The sequence below is a fragment of the Pagrus pagrus genome, assembly GCF_965226575.1.
Source record: "Pagrus pagrus genome assembly, chromosome: 19".
NCBI classification, from domain to species: domain Eukaryota; kingdom Metazoa; phylum Chordata; class Actinopteri; order Spariformes; family Sparidae; genus Pagrus; species Pagrus pagrus.
In genome coordinates, this window is record NC_140203.1 from 2,696,579 (window position 1) to 2,724,278 (window position 27,700).

At 43.9% G+C, this 27,700-nt stretch overlaps 1 protein-coding gene across 1 annotated transcript; it reads left to right on the plus strand.

The window, feature by feature from the left end:
* Nucleotides 1-251: 251 nt before the first annotated feature.
* rph3aa (rabphilin 3A homolog (mouse), a) lies at nucleotides 252-26,742 on the plus strand. The gene is made up of 16 exons (XM_084383992.1): nucleotides 252-376; nucleotides 17,860-17,988; nucleotides 18,137-18,266; nucleotides 18,673-18,756; nucleotides 20,726-20,873; nucleotides 20,984-21,175; nucleotides 21,298-21,510; nucleotides 21,671-21,750; nucleotides 22,394-22,468; nucleotides 22,796-22,905; nucleotides 23,002-23,128; nucleotides 23,440-23,493; nucleotides 23,708-23,859; nucleotides 24,630-24,711; nucleotides 24,825-24,921; nucleotides 25,614-26,742. Exons 2-16 carry the CDS (start codon nucleotides 17,873-17,875, stop codon nucleotides 25,745-25,747), a joined length of 1,794 nt encoding a protein of 597 aa, XP_084240118.1. The 5' UTR covers nucleotides 252-376; nucleotides 17,860-17,872; the 3' UTR covers nucleotides 25,748-26,742.
* Nucleotides 26,743-27,700: the final 958 nt, after the last annotated feature.

Here is a 27,700-nt window from a genome sequence, read left to right on the forward strand (position 1 = left end):
AGCTGCAGAGTTCAGCTCGGTGAACTGAAGCTGTATAAACAGTTTTTGCCTCGTATAGTTCACTTTGCCAGCAATAGTGGCATCACCATTTTGTCTTGTGCTGATGAGATGAGAGTGGACGGATTTAGTTAAACAGAGAGAGAGAGAGAGAATCAGAGCGAGGTGGGGGAGGGATGGAGGATGGAGGGAGGGAGGCGGAGCGAGGCTTTTACTACAGTGTGTGAGTCGAGGAGGCAGCAGTGAGGAGGAGAGTGGCGGAGAGGATGCTGGATGCTGAGACGCAGCTGCTGGCGATTCACTTTGTGTCACACTGAAGCGACTCTCTCTATCCTGACAGGAAAAAAAGAACAGCAACACATCTGTGTGAAGGCCTCAGGTAAGACGAGATGTTCCTGCCGCAGAGACACACGTTTATCTGAGATTATTGCAGGTTTTTGTTTGGTTTTCATGGAGGAAAATACAATTTGATGCCTTTTAGGTTGAACTTTGTTATTTCACGTTGAATGCAAAGCCGGCAAATTTGAAGTAATAAGAAGTAAAATGTCTCTGATCTAATGAGGATGAAATAAATCATCTTATATTAAAGGGACATTTCTTCTTTCTTACATTTATTTAAAAAACAAGTGTTTAATATTTATATAGAAAAATCACTGACATGGTTTTTGACGACTGACTGATTTATGTCTCGTGTTCAGATACGTTTGACATTTACATTTTATTTGTTTCCTCGAAACACCGTATTCACAACCGGCTGACGTCATCAGCGACAGAACAAGACGCACTTTGTCAATTTACCTCTTCATCTTAAAAACACAGGTGAACCTCGAGTATACCTTCTCACTCAGCAGAGCGTGTCGGATACTAGATTAAAAAAATTCTAATAATGTTAAATCTGATATTTCTTCTTTATTTTATTGTATTTATTGTGTAATTATTTCTCTAAAAAATGTCAAATACAACTGAACAAAATATCATCAACAGTCAAATCATTGCGTTTGTTCATCGCAGCAGATTCTGTATTTGAATAAATGATGTTATAAATAAAAGGAAGTGCTCAATAATCTGAGAAACACTAGATGAGAAATTGATTCCACTGCTGTACATATACGCTATTATGAAACTAGAACTAGCAGCTGGTTAGCTTAGCTTAGCTTAGCTGAAAGACTTGAAACAGGGGGAAACAGCTAGCCTGATAACCCTAACCCTGCCTGCTAGCACCTCTGTAGCTCATAAATTAACATGTTATATTCCATTAATCCGTACAGAAACAGAAATATAATGAAAATGACAAGTTGTGGTCCAAATGTTTGTTCAGTTTTAGCTAACTGTTTTCTCATGCTTAGCTTGAGCTAAGCTAATCGCCTGATTGCTTCATTTTTTGCATATAAATCTCACTAAACCACGTTATATCTTGTTCTTACCATCCTGTCCTCATCAGATAAACGACCACATATGTCGACTGTGAAAGCAACTTATTATTTCACATATTTATGTTTCTTGTCCGGCAGCGACATCTAGTGGCTGTCGTCATTCTCACGGCTGAAAAGGAGGAAGTGGGGAGAAGCAGCTCTTCGATGTCAGGTTGTTTTGGGAAACTAGTCTCAGGTAGTGACACGAAAACAACTGACAATTTAACAGTGTTTACTTTTCAATATCTAACTTCAGTCTGTTTCAAACTGAGCTGCGACTGAACTAATCATCGCGCATGAAAAAGCGTTGACAAGCCAGCGTCTTTAACTTCAGTGCACGTCATGTCATCGCGCATGAAAAGGGGCGTAAAATAGTGTGCACCTGTGACCTGAAGCCAGGTGTTGGTGGGTTTTTTGTCCAGTGTGAAACAGGTGTTAGGTAGCTGTGTTCTGTGCTGCTACCTGCTGGTCCTAGCTTAATGTTTAGCATACCAAGCTGACTAATTAGCATATAAATGTGGCATTTTACGTGGATTGTTCCTCACTATTTACACCTGCAAACAGTTGTATATATATTAGGTTTAACAAACAAGTTGCAACAAGATTTTTCGAGGTACTGGTTGGCGGATTTTGTGCCAGGCCAGCTGTTTCTCCCAGTTTCCAGTCTTTACGCTACAGAAGACGTGAGAATATTGTATGGATTAAATGCTGATCGGTAGATTTTTTTGTACTTTTGGGCAGGACCAGGCTCACAGTTTTCTTACAGTCTTCATGCTAAGCTAAGCTAGCTGTCCCCTGTCTGTAGTTTCACATCAGACACTGGTATCGATCTTCTCTTCTTACTCCGAGCGAAGAGTGCGAGCAGGCTAACTTCTCTAAAACATCAAACTATTTCTAGTGAAGACCATTTGGAAAGAGTGTCTTTTTGCACGGTGTCCAGTAGATGAGGAGGCGTCGCCTGGTCAGCTCGAGTCCAGAGAAACTGTCGGTACAGCGGGTGAAGGAGCAGGAAGCTCTCTGCCTAACATGTAGTGGCAGCAGTGAAGGCGAAGCTGAGGAGGAAGGGATGAAGAGCGAAGAGGAAGAAAAGGAAGCATGCATTCGCTCAGTGTGTGCGTGAAATCGATTTGCAATACTGTAACACTCACTTTTTTATTTTGCTCTATCATCCTCAGCCACAGTCGGGTTTATTGAGCCCCCTCTTCTTTCCCATGCTCCCTGTAATCCCGGCCGAATGCCCCTTTTGACCCCCCGATCGGCTGTATTGAGTGCAGTGTGTGTGAGGTGGGTGGTGGTGGATTATACAGACCGCTGAGCGCTCAGGTGCTGACTGATGTGGCTAATGTGCTTGAACAGAAACGCTTCACGCCGACTCAACACCCCCTGCCTGCTGAACTCAGGGGAAATATCTCCTACTGTAGGTTTTTTTTTCCCTTGTGTCTGTGCTTTCTGAGATGTTGGCAGTGAAGACCTAATTGTCTTGAGTGCTGCTTTTAGTAGAAAAACAGAAAGGGTAGTGTTATCCGAATTACAGAAACGTTTTGCTAGAGTGGCTCATCATCCTCTCAATTAGAGGGGATTTAAAGGATAGGTGCATCCAAAGATGAAAATCCAGTCATCATCTCCTCCCACACACGCTGATGGAAAGTTCGTAGTCCACAACACGTTTCTGTAAAGACGGACGAGTAAGTGGATGAGTCTCCGTGTTCGCTGTGATGATGTTTAATGTCCCCGACGACCTCTGTAGTCTCATTAAGACGCTTTAATCAAAAAACGATTTAAAAAACCCCAATCATCTTTTAGACGAGGGAACCGGAAGGGGAACAAAGTTGATTTCCAGGTTTTAGGACTCGTTACTACAAAACTCCTTTTATTTTAAAACAAAAACAAAACTATTCGAATTATATTCGACTCATGAAGTTTAATCTCAGCAGCTCGGGCGCAGTTTCATCTTAAAAACGGTGTAAATAAGGATCTCAGGTCGTCCAGGAGACTTTACTCGAGTAGATTTTGCCGATAATACTCGCATACTTTAACATTAGTAATGATTTACATGCAGGGATTTTAATTGTATTCAAGACAATAAAAGACAGCTAATTTATGTCACTTATAGTTTCTTTATGTCCTCTTGAGTCGGGTTAAACGGCCTCTTTGGTTCATAAAACGGTCTCAGGGTCGGGGTCAAGTTCACTCTGACCCGATCCATAAAAAGCAATCAATTGAGATTCATGAATTTCCCCCATTGCTTCCACAGCGAGGACTCGTCTCACTCTCTCACATGAGCTCACTCGTTGGACCGTTTAACAATTTGGACGGTTGAAACGTACAGTAATTGACTTTCCTCCTCCTCAGATCTGCAGCTGAGGCGTTATCGTTTCCCAGCGCTCTCTCAGCGCAGCAGGAACAGCAGATGTGTTGCAGGAATCCACTGTGGCCCCCGAGTGTTTGATTAGCAGTACATCACGGGCGCACTTGGATTGTTCACAGCCAGGGAAGGAGGATGGCAGGGCAGATGTTCATACTATATATATATATATATATATATGTGTGTGTGTGTGTGATAGATGTAAACAGAAGACCTTTATGGCTGTAATATGCTGCTGTGTGTGGATCTCCCCCCACATGACCCACATATTCTGTGAGGGACCTCCGGGCAAAGATGTCCGACACACACCACCAGCAGCAATGTGTGGATCAACCGTCCGTTCGTTATTTGTCAAAAATGTCCTCACACGACCTCCGCAGAGGTCCAACTGGAACCCACTGGAGAAAATGCGGACAATAATGGTGTCGAGGCTCCGATACAGCGACGTCACACAGAACTAAACGGGTCCTCCTCTTGATTCTGACTGAAATCAGGGCCGAGTGTGAAATAATAATATGATAATAAAAACTTTATTAACACAAATTGAGATAGAACAAGCAGCATCGGTGCAGTTTTAATCATTTCACATGAAGGAAAACAAAACTTAAAGGAACAGTTCACCCAAAAAATGTAAATCCACCCCTCTCCAAAGTAACTTGTTATGTTACTGCATTATCTACTGAGAAAAGTTACTTGTAGAGTACTTAAGTTACCAAAAGTTACAGTAAAACCTCTTTGCGACTCGTTGAGCGTGTGGGTGATATCGTCCAGACGGCGTGCAGCCGACTGTACATGAACCTTTGAATAAATTGACTCTACCTTCATTTTGTGGCCTTCTTTACGACCCACAGTCGGTAACTCTGCAGCCTAATAACAGACAGACGCAGATGTGTACAGTAAAAGGCACAGCTGTTTCAATGAAAACACTACAACACGAGCTCTTCTAGCCGAATATATGATGTTTAAAAATGCTGACACAGAAACCATAAAAGCACAAAGATGATGAAAGTGCATTTTATTTTACTTTTGTGGCGACAAAAGGAAAAGACAGCAGTTTTTCCAGTAACGGACTAAATAACAGAGCTTGAACTGCAGAGCTAACGTGTCACGTTACTCGTTACAATAAAAAACTGATCTGAGTACTCAGATTACATGACTCGAGCTCCTCAGCTTGCAGTTTCTGTATCTTCATTCAGCCACGTTCTCCGTCCTCAGTTGACGAGTTAGAGAGCTGAACTGAACTGTTTCAGTTCAGTGAGTGCGACTACGCAGTCGGAGCACGAATCTTTATAATGAACCGAAAAGAACATTCTTGTTCCTGAAAACATTGGCCTCGTGACATCACTGCAGGCTCGTGATTGGTTGGGGACAAACATGTAGTCTGTCACGTCTCTCTCTGAAGTCACAGCAAACATTTATGTCTCTGTCATCACCACATCTGACACAACTGACAGTAATATCTCGTCATCGTGTCGTCTGAACGTGGGAGAAATGAAATGTCAGTCAGCGGCGATGACACGGGCGATGACGACGTTCACCGACTCTGTTTGGACGAAGATCGAACGCTCAGCATCACATCTGATGACTCCTCTCCCCGGGACATGTTGTTGACCTCGTTCCTCCTCCGCCTCATTACTCCACCTGTCTTCAGTCTCAACTTGCTCATCATAAAGTCAGACAGCGAGCGAACCCCCCCCCCCCCCAACACAACAAACAAACACATACAGGAGACAGAAAGACGTGAGGAGACAGTTAGCCTGAGGTCTGCGTTTTGTTTGGCTCAGTTTAGTGGCTTCACTGTTTCCTCGGGTGTTTTCACACACACACACTGAATCTGTGATTTCCACTCACCACTCACCATATGGGTGTTTGCTCTCCTATTAGACTGAACATGCCGCGCACTCCCGTCATCCGCATGCACATGCAAATTACTGGTTATAACTGCCACCTCACTTATTCCACTTTTTTTTTTTTTTAATTTTCTACTTTTTGGTTTTTACAGAAAAACTCGACACGATCAGCGGAAGACGAACACATTATTTTGGGGTCATTTTGTGCTTTAATTATAGCCGGCAGGAGAGAGAGAGAGAGAGAGAGAGAGACAGAGAAGGATTGGGGGGATTTAATGCAACAAAAGGTCTCCAGCAGGACTTCATGGAGCTCATGGCCGGTGCCTGAACACCAGGACGCCCCGAAAACAAACAGATCCAAACTGATTTGTTTAACAAGAAGAGTTCAAATCTGAGAGGCTGCGCTGAGATTAATGCTAACATCAGTATGCTAACATGCTGGTGTCACTGCTAACTGTGTTTATCATCTTATTTTAGCTTGTTAGCATGCTAATATTGGCTGATTAACACAACATACAAAGCAGAAAGAAGGTAGATGTCATGTCATCAAAGTTGGATGTGTTTGGTTTTAAACTCAAGTGTCGGACGCGCTGAAATTAAATGCAGTGATGAAAAGTACAAATGTACTCAAGTACTGTACTTAAAGGAGCATTATGTAGTTTTCACATTAAACCGTGAACCTGGCTCTACTCGATTCGACACACACCTGCTTGAAGGTGTGTCTTAAACTGACGAGGCGCTCGTCTCAATCCTCCACAGTACCATCGAAGAATCAGTGTGTAATATCCTTTTTTTACTGAATGTGTCTGTAATCTAATTACATCTTTTTTTTCTGCAACTTTGCTGGAATATATTTCCTAATTACAATTAACACAAAGTCATTTTGCACCTTGTGGTGGCTCTAGATGAAAATCAGCGGCTCACCGAGGTCACTACAGATGATCCTGGCGTGATGTGAACGTGTGCATGACATTTCACAGCAGTCCATCCAGTTGTTATTGAGATATTTCAAATCTGGACCAAAGTGATGGACCTCAGCCTCAATGCTAGCATGGCTGAAGGAAATCTACTCTCATACGTGGCTGTTTGTTTACCCCCCTGTGCATGAACGTCCTCTCATATGTTCTGTTGTCCTGCCTCCTCCTCCACCGCTCAGAGTAGGTACAGAAAACTCGGTGACGTCAAAGCTTTCATCCACCCGTGATGGAACCGAAGACCAGATTATTCTTAAATCTATGCCTGGCTTCACCCACGAGTCATCAGAACGGGAGGCTTGTGTGCGAGTATGTTGTGTTTATGCAAAGGGTTAACGATCCCCAGAGAGTCATCAGACGGGGGATAAAGTAGGAGGTGATGCGTCTTTGCAGAACTAAGCTGTATAAGCTGCTTCCTCACTAGTCTGACAGCCTCGGTGGAGGAGTGGAGGGACGTTTGATGGTGGGGGGGGGGGCGATGAGACAGACAGCAGGGTGCATGAATGGACGGATGATGATGATGAATGGATGATGGTAGATTGACAGCTGTGGGGACAGTGTGAGGACAGGAGTGGGGGAGTTTTTGGTCGTGGGATGGATGAGTGTGTTGAATAGATGACGGTGTGTGTGTGTGTGTGTGTGTGCTGAAATGTTCCAGCCTAATTCAGGGGGGAGTGTTTGGACTCCTTGGGGAATGTTCTGTGTACCGTAAATAACCGGGATGCTGCTGTTGTAGCCGATGAGGTTTGCCTGAACCTGGTTTTCCTGAGATGACTAACCTCATTTAAGGTCCGACGGCTGATCCGCTACCCTCGAGCAACGTTTGTTCTGTCCCGCCTCTCCTGCCTCTGCAATTTTAAAGTATGATTGGGGTTCGTCGTGTAGTTTTGGACCAACGTTCCTATCAATTATAATATTTTATTCATCAATGTGGGAATTTAAGTCAGGAAGTCCCAGAAACACTTGTGATTAAAGGAGTGATTTGTAAGACGTGGCCAGAATTTTACCCATTGGTGACTTTATTATGCTACACAGTAAAATAAACCCATTGTCCCCATTTGAGGACACATTTTTTTTCATAAAACTACTTCCTGTTCAAGGATGATGCTTAGTTTTTATACTTATCATGCCCTACTAATCTCAGTTAGCTAGGAGAAATTAAAAATTCATATCAAACAAGAGCTCGAGTCTCAGGAGGTTAACCAACACCTTCATATGCAAATAAAATTAAAATAAAAAACGGGAGTTCTTCAAAAATACGTCTCCAGAGCAAAAACAACAGTCATTTTGAGCGTTTGTAGACAGCGGATCAGTTTTGAATATATCTGGTTGCAGTTTTATTCAGTCTGTATTGAACGAGAAGGAGATGTTTGATGAAGAGCTGCAGGCGACAGGATGAAACCTCCATCTTCTCAGTGAGGTAACCACTTCCCTCTAACGTTATCCGACATATCGCCAAACAGGCGCTTTGGCAACAAATCCTCCGCCATCGTCCTGTCAGTCAGTCACTCTCCATGCCTAAACCTAAATGTGACTCGTGTAACTCTGCTGCTGGCCCCGCTGCTGCACAGAGTAGACACCTCCAGCAGTCTGTAATCATGGCATCCATTGATTTTTCAAAAAGTAAAATGGCGGTGGGCGCTGTACGGCCACAGTCCAATACCAGAAACACAGAGTATGCAGCGAGCCTAGTGCAAAGTTTAAATAAGTAATTTATGAGGAAAAATATTAGCAAAATGTAAAAATACCAACTGATTTCCGGGTTTTAAAAGTCATTACTACGCTGCTGTATGAAAATAAAACACCTTAAACTATAATGCAAATGTCATGAATGACATATTAAAGCATTAAAACATGCATTATTAGATTAAATATGTGTCACACTGAAATAACACGATGAAAAAAGACAATTCAATTGTTTGTAAGCAGACAAATGTCATTTTTCGCTGCCAAATGACAAATATCCGAGCCAACATCTGGTGAGGATTGGACTGCCTGTCCGCTCTCTCACATATCTTTCTGTCCCTGCTGTCAACTAAACAACAGAAACAAAAGGATTTGATCGCAGCTCATAAATGTTACCTGTCATCCAGGTGACCAGCCACTTGCTCTACGCTCAAAATCACTTAAAATAAACACGAGCGACTGTATTGTTTGATTGCAGCTGCACAGCCTCTAATCTGTGCAGGCTTACACGAATGTTTTCCAGATTTCGTTTTTTAATCCTGTACACACAAAAACAACAGAGCTGGTGTTTTTTCAGATTTATCCACTTTGGAGTTTGAAAAGGAAAAAAAAAACAGCAGCTTAGTGTCGAGGAAAGGCCAAAACAGAGAGCAGGGAGGGATGGATGTGTATTTTATAAACTGTGTAAACAAAATACATTTAAAATACATTATCTGTCTTCTGGCTCCAACAACTCGATTTGTTTCCCTTTTGCTTTAATGACAGCATGCACTCGACCCGGTACGGACTCCACAAGTTTGTGTAAAAACCCGCTGACTCATGTGATCCCGGGTTGATTCGACACAGCACCACAGAGCTTCTTGCTCGGCTCTCTCAGCCTTTAAGTGCCGCCATGAATGTTGAATGGGGTTGAGGTCAGGCGGCTGTGGAGGAAAGTCCAGGACCGTCAGGACTCCGTCTGTCTTTGAGGTGTTTGGGCTCATTATCCTGCCACAAGATGAATCCTCCTCCACAGAGATCAAACCAGAGGGTGGAGCTTCTCCTCGGTCAGGGTGGAGTCGGTCATCACTGGGAAATTTGCTGATTGGAGTCTTGTGTTGGTTATTTAACACACTCTGTATCTGTGAGGAGGTTTTCTTGTCCATCTCTCAGTGAACTCAGCTTGATGTATTGATCTTCTGATGTTGTGGTCACTTGGGCTCTGCCTGATCGTGCTTTGGATACAACTGATCAGGTTTCAGAGGATAGGAGAGCGATGCCACCTGAAGATAAAGACACTGCCTGTTCACACTCACCTGTTCAGGTGGTTGAGTCTTCCCCAGCTTCACCTTCCTGTGCATCTACTGTACGTGATGTGCCTGGTGTCACAGAAAACACACATCATTTCTTACCGAAAGTCTAAAACCTTCCAAAATAATGTTTTCACACTGGAAAGGAACCGACCCACGGTTCAGTTTGATCAGGATCAAGACCACCTCTTCTGGTCCGACCAAGGTTCGGCTGTTTGGTGCAGACCGTGGTCCAGGGGATGTTTCACACTTGCTCGGATCAAACTGAAAGTCCAAAAGTCTGGACCAACCCTCCTCGATTCCACTGGGCACGTCTCTGGTACCTGGTGCCGACTTCATATCTCACTGAGAGCGTTTCAGAAGCAGAGCGTCGTGCCTGCCTGATGTTGTTGACTTGCTGTGTTTATTTCAGCACGTCTCCTTGATTCTCCATCAGCTCCGGCAGCCGTAACGTGGTCGTTAAGGGCCCGATGGAGACTGGTCATGAGACACCTTGAGCCATGATTCGGTGCTGAGAACGCTCCTCTTTGCTTGATACAACAATTTGACTACAGACACTCAATCTTTCTGATGGTTTACTTACTCCACTGTTTGTATTTATTGAGTGTAAGCATATTTTTTCTTGTGTTAAAAAACATGAATGCGACATATTTTTACAAAAAGTCAAAGCAGTCTGAAGGAGGGAGGCCTCTCGGCGTCACAGGAAACACAGGAGCATGACGCAATCCGTCAGAGTTCTCCTCCCTGCAGCGCTTACGCACACGCTCTCACACAATGTGTGTTTGCTGTGTGTGCTGACATGAATAACTTGTGTTTGTGTGTGTGTGTGTGTGTGTGTGTGTTTGTGTGTGTGTGGCCCTGCAGCTCTTAGTCAGCCCACATAGTCTCATGGAGCTAAAATGCCTGGGTTTCCTTTTACTTCACGTCAATTTGCGATGCTTTTCTCTGAGCCGCTGAGCTTGTGTGACAGCTCTCTGCGCACAGTCTGTGTGCGTGTGCATGTGTGTGTGCACGTGTGTGTGTGTGTGTGTGAAAGTCAGGGGGAGAGTGTGTGTGTATGTGCACGTTTTTTCCTGCACGTCAATTTAAACTAACGTTAATGCCAGGTTGCTGAAAGTCTTAATTGCAGAAGACCTACTTTACTGCACTCGCCAGCAGCTGAGAAACAGACAGGGAGACAGGCAGGAAGACAGACAGGAAGACAAACAGGACAGACAGGCAGGAAGACAGGCAGGACAGACAGGCAGGAAGACAGGCAGGACAGACAGGACAGACAGGACAGCAGTGATCAGCTGAGAGAAGCAAACATTAAAGAGCAGCACCTCGCACTTCAAATTATCCTAATCTGACCTCACAGAGAAAGAAATGTTGTTGTGATGGATGTAACAGAACAAGAGTCTGCAGTCGAGCTTGCAGCTCTGTGAGGCCGAGCTGCTCTGAGCTTAAAGGGGCAATTTGTAATTTTACAAACTCATAAAATGTCAAGAAAGGAAATATTTTTACTACAATTTTCTTGACTAAACAGTAAAAATACAACCGCATGCCGTCTGACTTCAAGTTTCTCTCTTTTACTGAATCAAGATGCCGTGTCCTCTCGTCTCCGGAGTCATAGTCCTGCTCAGAGCCGCTGTAAATCGCCTCCTTACTGTCTTCAAACTGACCTCCGTCGCTCCCAGAGTTCAGTCCCAGTCTGGTGGGAGGCTGCTGAGCCTGTGGTGACTCCCCCTGTCTTCAGACTCCTGTCAGCTAATAGAGCCACTTAGCTCCTCGGCTAGCTGATGTGTTTGCTAGCTGCAGCTAGTCTCTACAACCAAACGTGGCGACAGCAAAGAGTTTAGTGAGCAGAAGTGAGTGGTTATCGCCAAAGAGGATATATTTCATCCAGGTGGTGATGCGACTTCACGTCAATTCATCCAATCATCCAGACGTTTCTCTAAAAATCATAAATGTAAACCTGCTGGTGGCGCTAGAGGACAGTCCATCAGTAGTTGTTGAGATACTTCAGCCTGGACCAAAGTTGTCAATCGAACACCCCTCGTCTTACCCTCCCGTACGATGGCGTCTCCAGAGCCTCTGCTTGGTTTGTCTGTTCTGGGCTACTGTAGAAAACACAACAGCTCTTACTTCCATGTGATTATACACTAATTAAAACATGATTATGAATATTATATTTCATTTCTCCTCACAGATCCTCCTAAATCCTGCAAACTGGACCGTTAACGATTAGATTATCTCAGACGCAGGCTAATTATAATTAATTCCTTCCCACTATTGATTTTCTGATGATGGCAGTCAGGTTTACGACGATATGAATCCCTCTTTAATGTAAATGAAAATAACTGTGAGTGGGTGGATGAAAATAGCTCCGTTACTCGTCTCATCATCGTGGAGTCGTTAACACGCGGTTCACCTCCCAAGTTATGACCTATAATCTCGGATGGACACGCACACATTCATGTAAGTACCCCTCCCCCCCACCCGGAGGTCGTTCCGCCCCTCAGTCAACTCCAGCTATAAAACAGGTGTAAATCAAAGCAGGCTTCAGACGATGACGTGTCCTTGGTGTGGCCTTTCTCATGTGCTGCTTGCAGGAAACCTCATCATCCCCCCACAACATGAACATAGTTCGGACAGCGTGGACCGGATACAGTAATATCAGTGTTCGACTGACATAAAGGATTTGGTTACATGGGGGAAGCTCAGAACTCAAAACCACATTGGTGTTTTATTACCAAACTGCAGCACAACGACTGTAGAAATATTCTTAAAGCTAACAATAACATATGCAGAGGCAGCCTGGTAGCAGTTTCTCTTTATTTTAAACTACAAAACAGTCAGATTATAGTGCTTCAATTGCCACATTGTGTTGACGTTAGCTGATTTTCTTTTATTTCTCCAAATACATTTTTATCAAAGAATAATAATAAACTGAATTAAGTGTGAAATGTCAGCTAATTTCTTGTTGGACGTTGTTTTGCTCTAAGTGAATAATACACAGATGTTATTTTTAGTTGACAGAAGCTACAGTAGACTGCCTGTATCCATGACAACAGCTATGTAACTTCACTTACTTAGCTACCTAGCTGTAATCTACAATTAAAGATGGGCATTTAATTTTAGCTTCGGTGACTCAGAGGCATTCATTTTGTCAGTAGAGGAGAGGATAGGCCTGCCATATAATACATGGTCAGGGAAATATTAAGCTAACAGGCTAACATCAGTGTTAGCTTCTCCAACAGTCATGGTTAGCCTTTCAATTATGTGTCAGTGTTCATGTTGTCATGAGTCTATCTATCCTAACTTAGGAAATTCTTCAGTAAGAACGCCTCTTTAATTCCTAAATTCATATCCTAAAGTAAGATAAATAAGAATTTTTCCTAAAAAATCCTAAATGTCACCATAAACTGAGATAAGACAGGATTTCAGACTAAGTAAGCTTCTGTAATGAGGCCTCAGTCTGCTGACAGAGTACGAGCCTCCCTCACTCACTTCCACTGGCCTCCTTCAGTACAAATGAGCATTATGTTGTCACTGACGGACTGAAACTAGCAGAGGAAAGTCATTTCAGCTTCTGAGAACATCCACCTCATTCCTTCGGTCATCGCTCGGCCTCGGCTCCCTCGGCTCTCAGCTCAGCTCTCATCACCACACTGGTCCGATACAAAGCCTGGATTAGTGCAGCTGATGCCTCCGATCATCGTGTAATCTCATTATCCTTTTTATTGTCACTCACGGGGAAAAAAAACGATCCCAGGATACTTGCAGCAGAATCAATGATGAGTGTAATACAGGTGGTCCATGATGCATTTGTGCTCCATCACCCCTCAGCGATGAGGCCGGCTCTGCTGTGGTGATATCAGCATTACTGAGTAGTGCTGCACGAGACTCAGCGGGGGGTCGCCGGGTGAAAGGAGGGCTCGTATTGATGTGCTGTCATGTGTGGGCAGCTTGTGTCCTCCTCAGTGGATGACATTGAGAAGCAGATAGGAGGGTCGTGTCCCGCTGCAGAGCGACGCTGAACATTGATCTCCTGTAAAGCAGCGACCGAGCCGCTCAATAGACAATTCATGCTGCGTGTGTGTGTGTGTGTGTGATGGAGAGAAACTCCTGACCCTGACTATCACTCACGGATAATATGATTTATAAATGATAGCTGTGAAACTTCCAGAGGTTTTATTGTGACAAAGTACATTTATTCAAGTGCAGTGTCGAGGTGATTTACAGCAATTCAGAGATGGAAGAGGCATTTTTAACATAGTAAAAGGAGCAAAACTACACGATAAAAATACTCTATTACATCTTTAAGTAATGTAAAGAGCTAAGAGCTTCACAGCAAGCTTCACAGCAATAACTGAAGGAGGTGGGGTTGGTGCGAGCTAACACTTTTAGCTTAGCAGCTACTGTGAAGATTTTGGCTCAAGCGTAAATGACGCCTTCCTTAGACTTGGATTACGTCAGAGAAGCTGCATGGAGCCATTTTATTTGATTTATTTGTTTTTATGGTTGTTTTAAATCAAGTCTCCAGCTACTTCAGTTGTTTAGCAGAATGCTGCAACTCTGTTTTGCTGTGAAGCTCCAGAAATGTTCTGTGGACTACGAGACTTCACCTGACTTTATATCCGAGCTTATAAAATGTGGACGGGGTTAAAATGCAAGAAGTTTAAAATGAGTAGACATGACGTGTTGTTGCCACTCTCATGTCTGCACGGTGAATATGAAGCTACCGCCAGCACCCAGTTAGCTTAGCTTAGCACAAAGACTGGAACCAGGGGGAAACAGCTAGCCTAGCAGGAGCGGTCTGCCAAGAAATTTCATGTCAGAGAGAAGTCCAGTAAAACAGATTCAAGGATAAAGATATACAGCAACATGTTTTTTAATGAGCTTCAGGTGAGCCATGCTAGCTGTTCCCCTTGTTTCCAGTCTTAATGCTAAGCTAGGCTAATTGTCTGATTTTTACTTGTAATCAAGTATTTAATAGTTACTTTAATGCGAGTAAATTGTTTTGCATGATACCGATTTGTCATTTTCACATGGTCCGGGCTGTAACTGCAGTGATTTGATGCATAATGACATCAGTGTGCGTGAGTGTGTGAACGTGCGTGTGTGTTAATGTATGTGTATATTAGCGTGTGTGTGTGTGTGTGTGTGTGTTTATGTGTGTGTGTGTATGTGTGTAATCCGTTGAGTGGTGACTCAGAGGCTGAAAGTGTCTGACCGTTCTGAACATTTCCTTCCTTACCGACCTCACCTTCCTCTCTCACTGTGAAGCCTCCGAGGCACGCACGCACACACACACACACGCACACACACACACACACACGCACACACACACACACACAGGCATCAATCTGTCATGCTGTCACATTGTCCACGATGATAGCGACCCCGTGACATTTACATGCCTTGAGGACAGGACATTTTTCAGGGATGAAGGATGATGAAGGATGAGGAGGATGAAGGCCGCTGAGCCTATAAGTAAGTGAGGCATTAGAATATTCTTACTCAGCAGCCTCTGCCAGATCTCTTGTGATGTTTAATGCTCGGACACACTCATGTAACAGAAAGTACCTCCACCGGAGATTATTCAGACTCTACAGGGCGACTTGAGAGTGAGATGATGACATTAACGGATCGGGTCGGTGGCGGGTCCCTCTAATAATTTCGAGCTTGGCTGCCTTCAGAATCCTTAAACATTGATTTTGAGGTTTTATTCTATACAGAGAGAATAAAAATCTGCTTACTACGGCGATAAAACTGTGAATACATTATTCAAAACGTGAAGCGTTTTCTCCCGCTGTCAGCAGCATCAGTCAGGTCCGCGAGGTGTCGCGTGTTTTCGGCAGCCCCGGTCGGATCCAGAGGCGAGAAGTTGAGGTCGTGCTTTCTCTCTTAACAATGTTCCTGTCAAAAGATAATGAGTGCGCTTCTCTGCAGTGAAAAATGTCTCCAGGCGTGCACATTGCAGACCAGACTTCAGTTCGTAGTCAAGCAGTCAGCCTCAATTAGCGCTCTATTTTAAAGCAGCTGCACGAGTGCACTCGGACATGACCGGCAGATGTTTAGGAATATATCAGCCACAGGCGGTGGTCCGGCAGTAGGTGTTGCAGTGCTGAAATAAATCACAAGATAATCAAATTAGCTCCTCTCAGAGCGTTTAAGATGAGTGCCTCTGCAGCCGCGGCTCACTGACGGCTGAATGGACGGTGAAATCTTTGTGTTCGTGTCTTACGAGCAGAATAAAGCACAGAAACAGCTCGTGCAGTTTTATGTTGGGAGACTGACCCGGTCACTGGTTTTATTCAGTGCAGTTTAATTCAGATGAGTCAACACCGGTTTGTGCACTTCTGACAATAGCAGCTCTGTAAGACTGCACCAAAGTCCTTTGAGGCAAGTCTTGCCACTCGGCAGCCATCTTAACATCGTCCCCGGGCAGGTAGTTCAGGCCCCGAATGGGGAGAGAGCCAGAACTTTACCTTCACTGGTCACCAGGACATAAAAACTGCATGTTTTAGAAATGAATCATCAGCGAAATCTGATTAAAAAACAAAACAAAACAAAAAAAAGCTTAATGCTGCTGGGTTGATGCTCTTCTGCGGCCCTGTCCAGCTGTCCTCGTGTAACAGCTGGTCTCCTGGTATCTCCTCCAGGCTCTTGAGAACGTGCTGGTAGACACAGTAAACCTTGTGACCTTCTTGTGCTACCTGGAGGCGCTGGACTACCTGTGCAACCTGACTGGGCTGCAGGTACCGCCTCATGCTAATGCTACCAGTAGTGACAAGGACACTAGCAATGTTAGCATTTGCATTTCAGAAGCTGTGGTCAAGCTGTGCATGTTTCTGCCATCATGTGCACAGACACTCATCATCTCAAGGCAGCAGAGAAGCTCTTCAAGTTCCCTTCTTTGTAGCCTTCAGGTCCGTGGTTAATAATTATGCGTGGAACAAATATAGCTACCTTGATCAAGTCTTACATAACATATTTTTATACGGTACACAGGCTTCTTTACAGTTTCTCTAAATACATCAGGAGAATGGAGCGTGGTGCTCACAGCAGAGTCAGGAAGAGGGAAATTAGATTTCTTTGAATAATTGATGGATAAAATAAAGTAAACAGGAATATATAAGTGTAAGGAGAGCTTTCAGACTGTCAGAATGACAAATGGAGCCACTAACTGTATTATTCAATGTTCAGACAACAGCTGTGTGCATGTTGGCTGTTTTTCCTTTTTTGTATTTTTTGCTTTAAAGATAAAATATGTAAGATTTCTGCATTGAAATGTCTGAAAATCGACTACGTAATCCCAAATGTTTTCAACAACGTTCAATCAAGTTCAGTTCAGTTCAGTCCAGCCTCTGACTGAGCTCAGCACTCAGCAGAGACTCTGGTTCTGGTTCTGGTTCTCTGTTGCAACAACCTGGTCTTGTGACTCTTTAAATAAAGTTAAATAAAGTCTGTTAATAACTGATTTTGCACTAAAAACACCCATAACAGGTGAACTGTTTAGTATATTTTGTGCTTCACCAACTAAAACCATGATACAGACAGACGGATGATCTATTTCCTCTGGTGAAGCCACGAGCTCAAACATGCATCGACATCGTTTCTGCAGTGAAAGCCACAAGATTATCAAACGGACACGTCGAGGGAAAACAACAACAACACTTGCCCCTCGGTTCACAAGCTGACGGCGTTTGATTCGCACTGGCAAGAAATTTGGCCTCTGCTCTGTCGGTTGGCCACAAGTGATTTGAAACGTTGAAGGCAGCTTGTGGGAGCAGCAGCACTTGTAGCTTCAGAGACGGCCTGCAGATGAATCGCACTGACTCGAACTTTTATTGAAGTTTGTCGCCTTGAAGTCTCGAGTTTCAGAAGGTTAAAGTTTGTGTGTCGCTCACCAGTGTGGCTCGTTTGCTACCTTCAGAGCACCACGGCCCTTTGTCTTCGTTTTCTCTGGTCATGTAGCATCAATTTCAAATACATTTGTGTCTTTCCACTGCGTTCAAAGCCCAGCGGTAAATACTTCTTTTCAGTGAAGTCATCATGTAACCCACTTGTTTGTGTGTGCGGCCGTGTGATGTGTCACACTTTTTGCTGAAGCTCAGTTTTGCTTTGAGCCCAACATGTTTCCAGCTGTGCTCCTGTCCGTAGATCTTAGTGTCTCGACCTCCTTAGCGATGCACTTTTTAGACTTATTGGCCTTTTGTCTGAGCTGCATTTTTGTTCCACTTTGCATGCCACTTATACGCTGTGTGTCTTGTTTTTGTGTGTTTGTGTGTTTGCGTTCAGGATTAGGAGGACGATGAACGTGTCTGGCGGCGCCCCAGGGGAGGAGCTCACGGATGAGGAGAAGGAGATCATCAACAGCGTGCTGGCTCGAGCTGCCATGATGGAGAGCATGGAGCAGCAGAGGATCGAGTGAGATGGAAAACTATTGTCTCTGTTGCACAAAATCACATCAGTCAACCGCACGCACATGCTCACTGACTCGGATGATGTTTTTGGTGTAAAAACCTGTGCCAAGTTTGTGTCTGCGCCCCTCATGTATCTGCATGTGTTCTCTCAGGCGTCTCTCCAGCCGCCTGGATAATATCAAGAGGACGGCGTGTGGTGACGGCCGGTCACACTGTCTGTTGTGTGGGGAGACTTTCGGACCACAGGGCGTCACGGCCGTCCTCTGTGTGCAGTGCCAAAAAGTAGGTGGACAATCTCTCGATTCCTTCTGCTCGAACGAAGAGTGAAATCAGACGCGTCTCCTGCTCCCCAGAGGATGGAAAGACTTCTGTGCACGGATGGGATTTCTGTTTACTGTACTCTCTTTAGCGTTGTGTAGGTCCTGAGAGGTTTCCTATGGCGATAAGCGCCCAGCGAGCCGCACGCTAACACGTTCTGACACACACTGTGTATTTCCTGGTCTTGTGCATCACATTCTGTTTCTTGTTGCTCTCAGTAACTAAGTAGGGAGTTAATGCTCTCTGAACTGTAAAAATATATGTGCTCTGTGCACCTGCCATCAAGAACTAAATCTGTGTAGGCTTCTGCTTCTGTGTGTGTGTGTGTGTGTGTCTTATTTATGTGTTGTTGTTTGTTTTTTCTTTGCAGCACATTTGCAGCAAATGTGGGATCCAGAGCAACAGCAGGACTTGTCCTGCGTGGCTGTGCAGAATCTGTAATGAACACCAAGAGGTGAGGCGAGAGGAAAGATGATGAACAGAGTGGGTTTGATAAAAAAAATTATGCATCCAAATTATGCCATTATGTCATTCTCCTGCCGCCGGACCAGGAGCTTCTCACATAATATGAACCATTTTCTGGCTTTTAGCATCACACAGAATCACATTTCACCGTCCAGTGACCTGGAAAATTACCTCCCATTGATACTCCTTCAATATCCAAAATGAACTCATGATTTATTACAACGCTTATTTAATTTTTTAAAAACACAACATAGTGTTTTGACTAATGTAAAACCTGAAGAAAGCAGTTATACAATGCTGTTGTGACGATGGAGCTGTGTTTGTGGAGGTCGGCGCCTCAGGGAGCGCCGACTCTTTAAATAAATGCTCCCTGCTGTCAGTCACACACAGACGAGCGACTCTGTGACGCTGCCGACACAAAGTCGTCATGTTTCCGTTTCAAAGTATAAAAGAAAGAAGAGATAAACATCTTATCTCCCAGTAAAATCAAACTCAGACACAAACACACACTTCATTATTTGCACACAAAGGTAGATAGAAAAGTGGCTTCAGTGTCGGCCTGCAGACGCCGACAGCAACTTATTTCAACTTCTTCCAACTTTTTCAGTCCTCCTCTGTCCTGTGACTGAACCCTGGTAAATACATTGTTTTGATGTAATTAGCTGATTGTTTGAAGTCCATCTTTTGTCCCTTTATGTGATATTTTTCACGCCACCGTCTTGACTCCCCTGTAAGAGACATTCTGAATCTCAAAAACAAAAATAAATGAAGTAATTTTGCCCACAAATCAATCTTTTCCCTTCTTTTAATGGGACGATTTCTACACATCTCTTTCTATATGTGCTACTGTAAGTGACTAATGGGGACAAACACTTTTTGAAGTTGATCCACCGTGAGAGCGAGCGAGCGAGCGAGCGCTGCAGCCAGCAGCTGCCAGAAACTACAGCTGATGATCTGCTGTGTCAGCTCCGCCGCCGGCTCATTGTTTTACACACCAGACACATTCACACCAGACACCAACTGAACAGCAGCTATGATGTAGCATGTTAGCTAGTTAATTCTTGTCTCATTGGAGCTGATTAAACAGTAAATTCATCGTGGCCCACTGACCTCCATCCATCAAAGTTTTTTTAATGGAAAAAAGGCGGCTAATAATCACATTTTACTGCTTTTCTCGCCTTCTACTGTCGAAAAAAGTGATGGGTGTTTGTTGAGGTCTCTTTAAAGGAGATTTATGCTCATTTTCAGGTTCATAACTGCTTTTATGTTCAACAAACACATCAGTTTTCTCAGACTGTCCAGTGCTGCAGCTCTGCAACGCTCCCGTCTCTTTAAGCCCCGCCTCCTTAATACCCAGTCTGCTGTGATTGGTCAGCTCACAGAAAACCAGTGGGATCCATGGTAACGTTGTCCTCCATTCACAGAATCAATGATTTTATCATCGTAAAGAAAAAAGACTCCTCCTCACCGTCTTGGTTTGTCTCTCTTCTACCTCGACCGCTATCGTTCTCACCAGACTTCATTCAAAAAATTAGTAATTTTAACATCATAAAACAAACTTGATTCAAACTCCACTGAAACAAAATAAAACTCAACAGAACCATCCTGGTTTGTGGTGCAACTCTAGTTGGGTCGAAATAAAACCTTTAATTCATTTCACCACCTGCATTAAATGACTTTTCTTTTGCTAACAAGTTAGCCATGTTAGCTTTATGAGGCGGTATTGTGTCACTGTTGCTATGGTGGTCGCCGATTGACATCATCATTTTTAAAATGTCTGATGATGTCATCGCAATACATCACTATGTTTACATTTTTCTATGAATTAGACATTTGGGCCGTGCTCATGTGCCTCTGTGCTCACAGAACCAGGATTACAATGTGTAACCTTTGAGTGCGTCGTCACTGTCCTCTGAAGCAGCTGACTCGGTGTCTTATTGTTTTTTGTACTCCTGCAGGTCCAGAAGCGTTCAGGAGCTTGGTTCTTCAAGGGGAGAGACCAGCAGGGTCTGCCGCCCCCCCTCCCTCTGTCCGGATCTCGACAGTCCAGCATCGAGAACAGTTCTGTTCCAGATGGACCACATGAGCCCACAACACAGAGAAACAGTACACAGAGAGATTATCCTTCATTTGCTTACAATACAGGATAATTATTAAAATGTTAGCGCTGTTAGCACGGACACCAGTGATATTGTGAGTGTATGTCGTCTCCTCAGAACCACAGCAGCAGCAGCAGCAGCAGCAGCAGCCGTCCTGCGGATCAGAACAATGGGAGCAGACAGCAAGAACAACAGCTGACAGCTATAATGAGACTCAGTCCTCTCCAGCAGCTGTAACAAAGACTGAGAGACATGTGTTAGCCTCCAAACCTCCTCGGGCAAATGCACAGCAGGTCGCCCCCACCTCAGGTAAAGTCACACTGCTCTTTCTAAGAATAAGCCCGACGCCACAGGGCCGCTTTCAAAAGATGTAACATCAACATACAAAAAGATGCTTCAGATGGTTATTAACGGCCGACTTTGTCTCGTAGCGTCTCCAGCTCCTGCTGCCGTGGCTGAAAACAAACGCCCGGAGAGGGAAGAGACGGTGTCTCCTCCGGCTGTGCAGGAAAAAAGACAACCTGTTGTCTCCAGTTCACATATTCCTGCAGCCAGAATCACTCCACCGGTCAACAACCTCGCTCCCCCGCGACCCCCGCCCGATCGAACAGAGGACGAGGACGAGTACGACTCAGATGACGCCAGTAAGACTGATTTCTCCTCTCAGACAGAACCGCTGGTTTATTGGACATTAAAGTGTCTCTACCTGTCCCAGATGTTGAATACTATGAATTCATCCTTGTGAGCCTCCAGCTGGTTCAGAGTCCATCTTTCTAACGTGTTCCTGTGTTTTTCTTCTCGCAGCCACTCTGGGATTACTGGAGTTCAGTCTGCTTTACGAGCAGGAGAACCACGTCCTCCACTGCTGCATCGTTAAAGCCAAGGTAAACACACGAGTACGCAAAGACGAGAAGAGACGAGATGAGACGAGACGGGACAAAACAAGATAGGATGAGATGAAAGTAGACGAGTCGAGATAAGACAAGATGAGATGAAACAAAAGAAGTAGAGACGATACACGACATTACAAGAGTCCAGATAAGACAAGACGGGACAAGAAGAGACAAAAAAAAAGAGATAAGACAAAACTAAATTGGACAAGGTGAGGCAAGAAGAGTCAAGACAATATGAGACAAGATAAGGCAAGACAAAACAAGATAATAAGAGACAATACAAGACAGTACAACATGAGACAAGAAGAGACGAGACAAGAAAAGACAGGCCAGATGAGACAAGACGAGTTAAAAAGAGTCGGGACAAGACAGGAACAGATGAGACGAGACGAGACGAGATGAGAAAGGACAAGAGGGGACAAGACAAGAAAAGACGAGCCAAGAAAAAACGGGCCAGATGAGACGAGACGAGATGAGTCAGGACGAGACGAGACAAGAAAAGACAAGTGACAGGACGAGACTTCTCCAATAAGTTTAAATCATTTAGCACCACGTGACTCTGATACCAGAACATCAGGACTATATGAGAACAGCTGACGCACGTAAACACTTTTCTTTTCTTCTTGTGTCTCAGGGTTTGAAGCCGATGGACTCAAACGGACTGGCCGACCCGTACGTGAAGCTGCACCTGTTACCTGGAGCCAGTAAGGTACGATCACCTTAATAACTTCAGGGAGTTTGACTTCAGCTCTCTGTGGAGCCATCAGCCGAGGAGCTGCACAGAAACGTTGTGTTCAGTGATCTCATAACAACACGCAGCCTGTGAAGAAGCTGCAGCAGCGCCTTTATTCAATTTGGGACTCAAATTACACGATGGAGCAAAAAAACCCATCAACTAACCAAATATGAGCCTCCGCTGCTCCTCCATGATTTATGACTCGTCTCCTCTCTTGAGTGAACGTTGTACTGGCAGTGAAACAGAAACAACTTTCTTTGTTATAACATCTGGAACATGTGTTGTGTTACTGATCCTCAGTCGAACAAGCTTCGCACCAAGACACTTAAAAACACTCTGAATCCCGTGTGGAACGAGACTCTGGTCTACCACGGGATCACCGATGACGAGATGTCGAGAAAAACTCTCCGGTAAAGAACAAACTTCTCCTCCGTCTGTGTTTTGTACCAGTTACATAGAAGTAAAACGTTAAAAGTTTAACGAGGCACGCTGTCTTCTGTCCGCAGACTTTCAGTGAGCGACGAGGACAAGTTTGGACACAACGAGTTCATCGGAGAGACGCGAGTCGCTCTGAAGAAACTGAAGTTTGACCAGAAGAAGAACTTCAGTGTTTGTTTGGAGCGAGTGATCCCGGTGAGAACCACGCTGATGTCACATGGTGTGAAACGCTGCACGCTGAAATACAGACAATTAAATTAAATGATCCGAACTTACTCTTTCTATCACTGCATGTAAAGAAATAGTTTGACTTTTTGGGTAATACCAATTTCACTTTCTTGTCCCGAGTTTGATGAGAAGATTGACACCATTCTCATGTCAGTGTGCTAAATATGAAGGAAAAAAGCAAGGAGGCAGTTAGCTTAGCTTAGCATAAAGACTCTAGACTGCTAGCCTGGTTCTGTCCACGGGCAACAAAATCCATTATGTCTTTTGTCTCCTCACAGGTGAAGAAGGCTGTCGGAGGACAGGCTCGTGGGATGGCTCTCTATGAGGATGATGTAAGGCTCTGATGTGGATCTCATATTACTGTGCATTAGATACATGTAGATAACTTTACACTTAAGCACGTACATTATCCTCCATTAGTAGATATTATGATGATCACTACATAATCTCCAGATATGTGCGCAGGTCAAAGAAGCACGAGGATCAGTGAAATGAAATACTGTTAAAATACTTCCTGTTTGCACGTGTGTGTCTGTATGTGTGCAGCTGAACGAAGGCGAGGACTCAGAGGAGAGGGGTCGTATCCTGGTCTCGCTCATGTACAACAGTCAGCAGGGTCGTCTGATTGTGGGCGTGGTCCGCTGTGCTCACCTGGCTGCCATGGACTCCAACGGATACTCGGACCCCTTCGTCAAAGTGTACGTTCAGCCGAATCCTCCGAATCCCCATCTGTGCAGATCAGCTCTTATAAAGACTTGTAAGATTATGGTTAAAGGGACAGCTCACCCCAAAATCAAAAACACATGTTTTTCCCTCTTATTTGGAGGTAAATGGGCGACGGGCTCGTGCTCGTGACAGCGCAGGATGTAAACACTAATGGCGTCCTCCTTGGCTGAGCTGTAACGTTAGCCATGTTGCACACTTCCTGTTGGCGTGTGTAGAGTCAGATGATAAGATCAACCAGGTTAATATGAAGCTACAGCCAGGAGATGATTAGCTTAGCTTAGCACAAAGACTGGAAACAGGTGGGAGCAGCTACCCTGGCTCTGTCCAATGATAAAAAAATCCAGCTACCAACAACTCAACTCTTAAGTTTTTGTCTTATTTCTACTAAACTAAAAACAACAACAAAACAACACAAAAGTGTTTTTTTCCGGTGTTTTGTGCTAAGCTACGCTAACCATCTCCAAGCTGTAGCTTTATGTTTAGTTGCCCAGACAAAGAGGCAGTGTTGATCCTCCAAAATGTTGAACTATTCGTTTTAAATGTAAAAGTCTCAAAGTTTTAAACACACTCTTGTAGGATATTATATATTGATAGTGTTTTCAGAATAGAACAGACCTTATTTCAGGCATTTAACCAAAAAACCCGAGGGAACCGTAAGTGAATAACTTCTGATTTACTTCCAGGTTTTAAGACTCGTTCCTGCAGCAACGTTTAATAATCTAACATTTATTTTGTGCCGTAGGTGTCTGAAGCCAGATATGGGGAAGAAAGCTAAAAACAAGACTCAGATAAAGAAGAAGACCCTCAATCCAGAGTATAATGAGGTCAGTTCTGTCTAAACTCGCAACATACTGAACTTTGCACAGTTTTCTGCTCACCCAGATCTTTTTATATTTATTATTACATTATAGATTTTGTAATAAACTCTGTGTTGCAGGAATTCAGTTATGAAATAAAGCATGGCGAGCTAGCCAAGAAAACTCTTGACATCTCAGTCTGGGATTATGACATGGGGAAATCCAACGATTTCATCGGTAAGTGTGGATATATTGTCTTGCAGTCACATTTCCTCATCTGTCTAATTGGTCATTTTTAGCCGTGCTGGTGGCTAAAAATAGGGATTAAATGTCTGCTGGTTGGTTGGTACACCGCTTCAGTTCAGACTGAAATATCTCAACAACTGTTGGCTGGGTGGTTCAAACATCCATGGATCACTGAACTTTTCATCATCAGTTTAAGCGTGTTAATACTTTGTTTCATCACTAAATACTTGCAAAACCAATCATATTCCCATCAGCCTCAGCTGTGTATTGGGTTTAGTGCAAATTAGCAAATGTTTGCATGCTAACACACTCAACTAAAGTGGTGAACATACCTATTAATTGTACCCGCTGTTGGGGCGATATGTTGGCAGTATCGTCAAACTGTCAACAGATGATGGATAGTGGAAATCTGAAGGAAAATGGCGCCATATTCGAAGCTAAAACAACATATTTTACAACTCATTAGCTAACGTTAGCATTCAACCTCTTCCTGGATAACTTTACAGTTTGAAACATCCAGCGCGTTTCATTTCTACGCTCATATATAATATATATGTTAACGTTACATGCATATGTTGTCTAAAGGAAGCTAACAGGATGTTGTTTTACTTTGAAATGTGTCCCGTTGTCTGTCCACATGAGCAAGCATGAACATAAATGCTAACTTTTCTTGTCTCCTCCAGGAGGATGTCAGTTAGGCATCCAGGCTAAAGGCGAGAGTCTGAAGCACTGGTACGAGTGCCTGAAGAACAAAGACAAGAAGATCGAGCGCTGGCACGTCCTGCTAAACGACAGCACCGTCCAGTTTGAAGATTAACGCGTCTTCTCTTCTTCTTCTTCTTCTGTGTATTTTTCTTTTCTTTCTCTGTCGTTCTCCCCGTTTGAATATTGTCTTCCAGTGAACACGGGTAGACGGATGTTATCCTCTTTTTGCTTTCACTGTTTGGTAGTTAATCCCAAAGTGCAATGTGCAAACGCTACATTTCCTTCGACAGTTTTCAGGTGACCAACATGGATGTTGACCTCGTGGGGCTCTTTCGTAATAAGGAGCGATCACTGAACACCACACGACTCTCATTTTTTTTGCCATTTTCATATCATTAACCAGATCATATAATACATGTATCTTACCTGACACGCGGTAATGATTGAATAGAGTGATTATTATATTTTATGGCGCTGATTAAACCTGTGTTATCGTCAACATTAGGGCGGTATGTTGTAACAAAGTGTGCCTCCATGCTCGGACCCAAACGAGGGGAACTCCCAGTTTTCTGTCTCTGACCTCTTCTTCCTCCTGTGATGAGATCATGTACTGTGTTATCAGCTGATCTGTGTGACCACGTTGTTCGAGCGCTTGCGTCACCAAAACATTCATTTCTCTTGTGTTGTTTGTGCATCATGCATAATGTTAAATATTAAAAATGGGACGCTTACACCTGTTTGGTTCCTAAAATATGATGTGAACAAACCCGTTCTTTGGTTGTTGATGCTTTGAAACGGTCTCTTTGTCCCAGCTGTCACTGACGTCACCTTCACCTGTGCATGTGTGAGCTCTCGTCCGTCTTCTGCAGGAATCCAACGGCCCGAAATGCTTCTGCATGACATTTTATTATGAAGAACAAAACTTGATTATGCAGTGCGAGTCGCAGGAAAGTCATGTAATATTCCTCCAGAGATGTGTTTGATTGATGAGTTATCAGATCTTCAGCTTAGTAATCAACATGTTGCTCTCTGTGTTCATATCGATGCATGTCTGACCTCATGTTGTAGCAAAACACGTGGCAAATAAATAAAGACATCATGGCACTTCCTTGGCTCCTCTTCCTGCTTCTTCACATGTTGTGACATGGCAGAAAACTTTGTCTGAATCAGGTGAGGTTTTGACCAATCAGGGCGGACGGACACGCAGCTGAGAAGCTTGTGAACTTTGACTCCTCTTGATAACACCTGCCGTCTGTCCAAGTAGGTGAAAGTTGATGGACCTGTTACACTCTGCGAGAAGTCAGACAAATCCTCCGTTTCTCACCGATGAGGTTGTAACGTGGAGGCAAATCAGAAAGATAGCTCTGACGGGAACATTCACATGAGGTGTGAAATACCAATCAATACATCTGAGCTGACCTCCACAGACCTCCAGACAGGAGAGCACCAACTTGTAAATGTGTAGGATCTTAAAAAACACAGTTTAGCTTTGGGATTTGTCTTTAAAACTCATGTCTGCTCCTCATGAGGTCAAAGAAAGGTGAGAAATGTAATAGAAAAGAAAACTTTACTGGCCTTAAAGGTCAGGACTTTAACTTTGGGATGACGACCCAACCTACAGTCCGGTTATTATCTGATGAGTTTGGCGTGAGACTAAAAAAAAATCAACTTTCTTACAAATTGGATGTTTAATGTCAGAGCAGTTATGTTTTAAAGGGACAGCTCGCCCTAAAATGAAAATGCAGTCATTATCTTGAAGCCCAGAGACCCCAGGCTGATTTATAGGGTGTTAGTCATCATCAACCACACAGCGAGCCAGGGTGTAAATAACTGTTCTTGGAGGAGCTGTATGAAGCCGTCTCATGTTTGTTTTTCCTTAGTGTCCTCCAGGTCGCCCTTCCAGTGGAGAAAATGTGATAAGCTGTCCTCTAGGGTTTAGGACTTCTGCCAGCTCTTCTGGTTTAGCGCCTGGCTACCTTGAACAGGGATAAAATAATTTAATAATTAATAATTTAATCTCTTCTTGACTTTCCAAATGTTATCGGACCTTATGGCTCAAATTCTC

Bases quoted from the DNA above. Each gene is read 5' to 3' on its own strand.
- rph3aa (XM_084383992.1), top strand. From the start codon at position 17,873: ATGAACGTGTCTGGCGGCGCCCCAGGGGAGGAGCTCACGGATGAGGAG. The intron at 23,129-23,439 runs GTGAGAACCACG...GTCTCCTCACAG, and splicing joins GTTTGGAGCGAGTGATCCCG to GTGAAGAAGGCTGTCGGAGG. The intron at 24,712-24,824 runs GTCAGTTCTGTC...TCTGTGTTGCAG, and splicing joins TCAATCCAGAGTATAATGAG to GAATTCAGTTATGAAATAAA.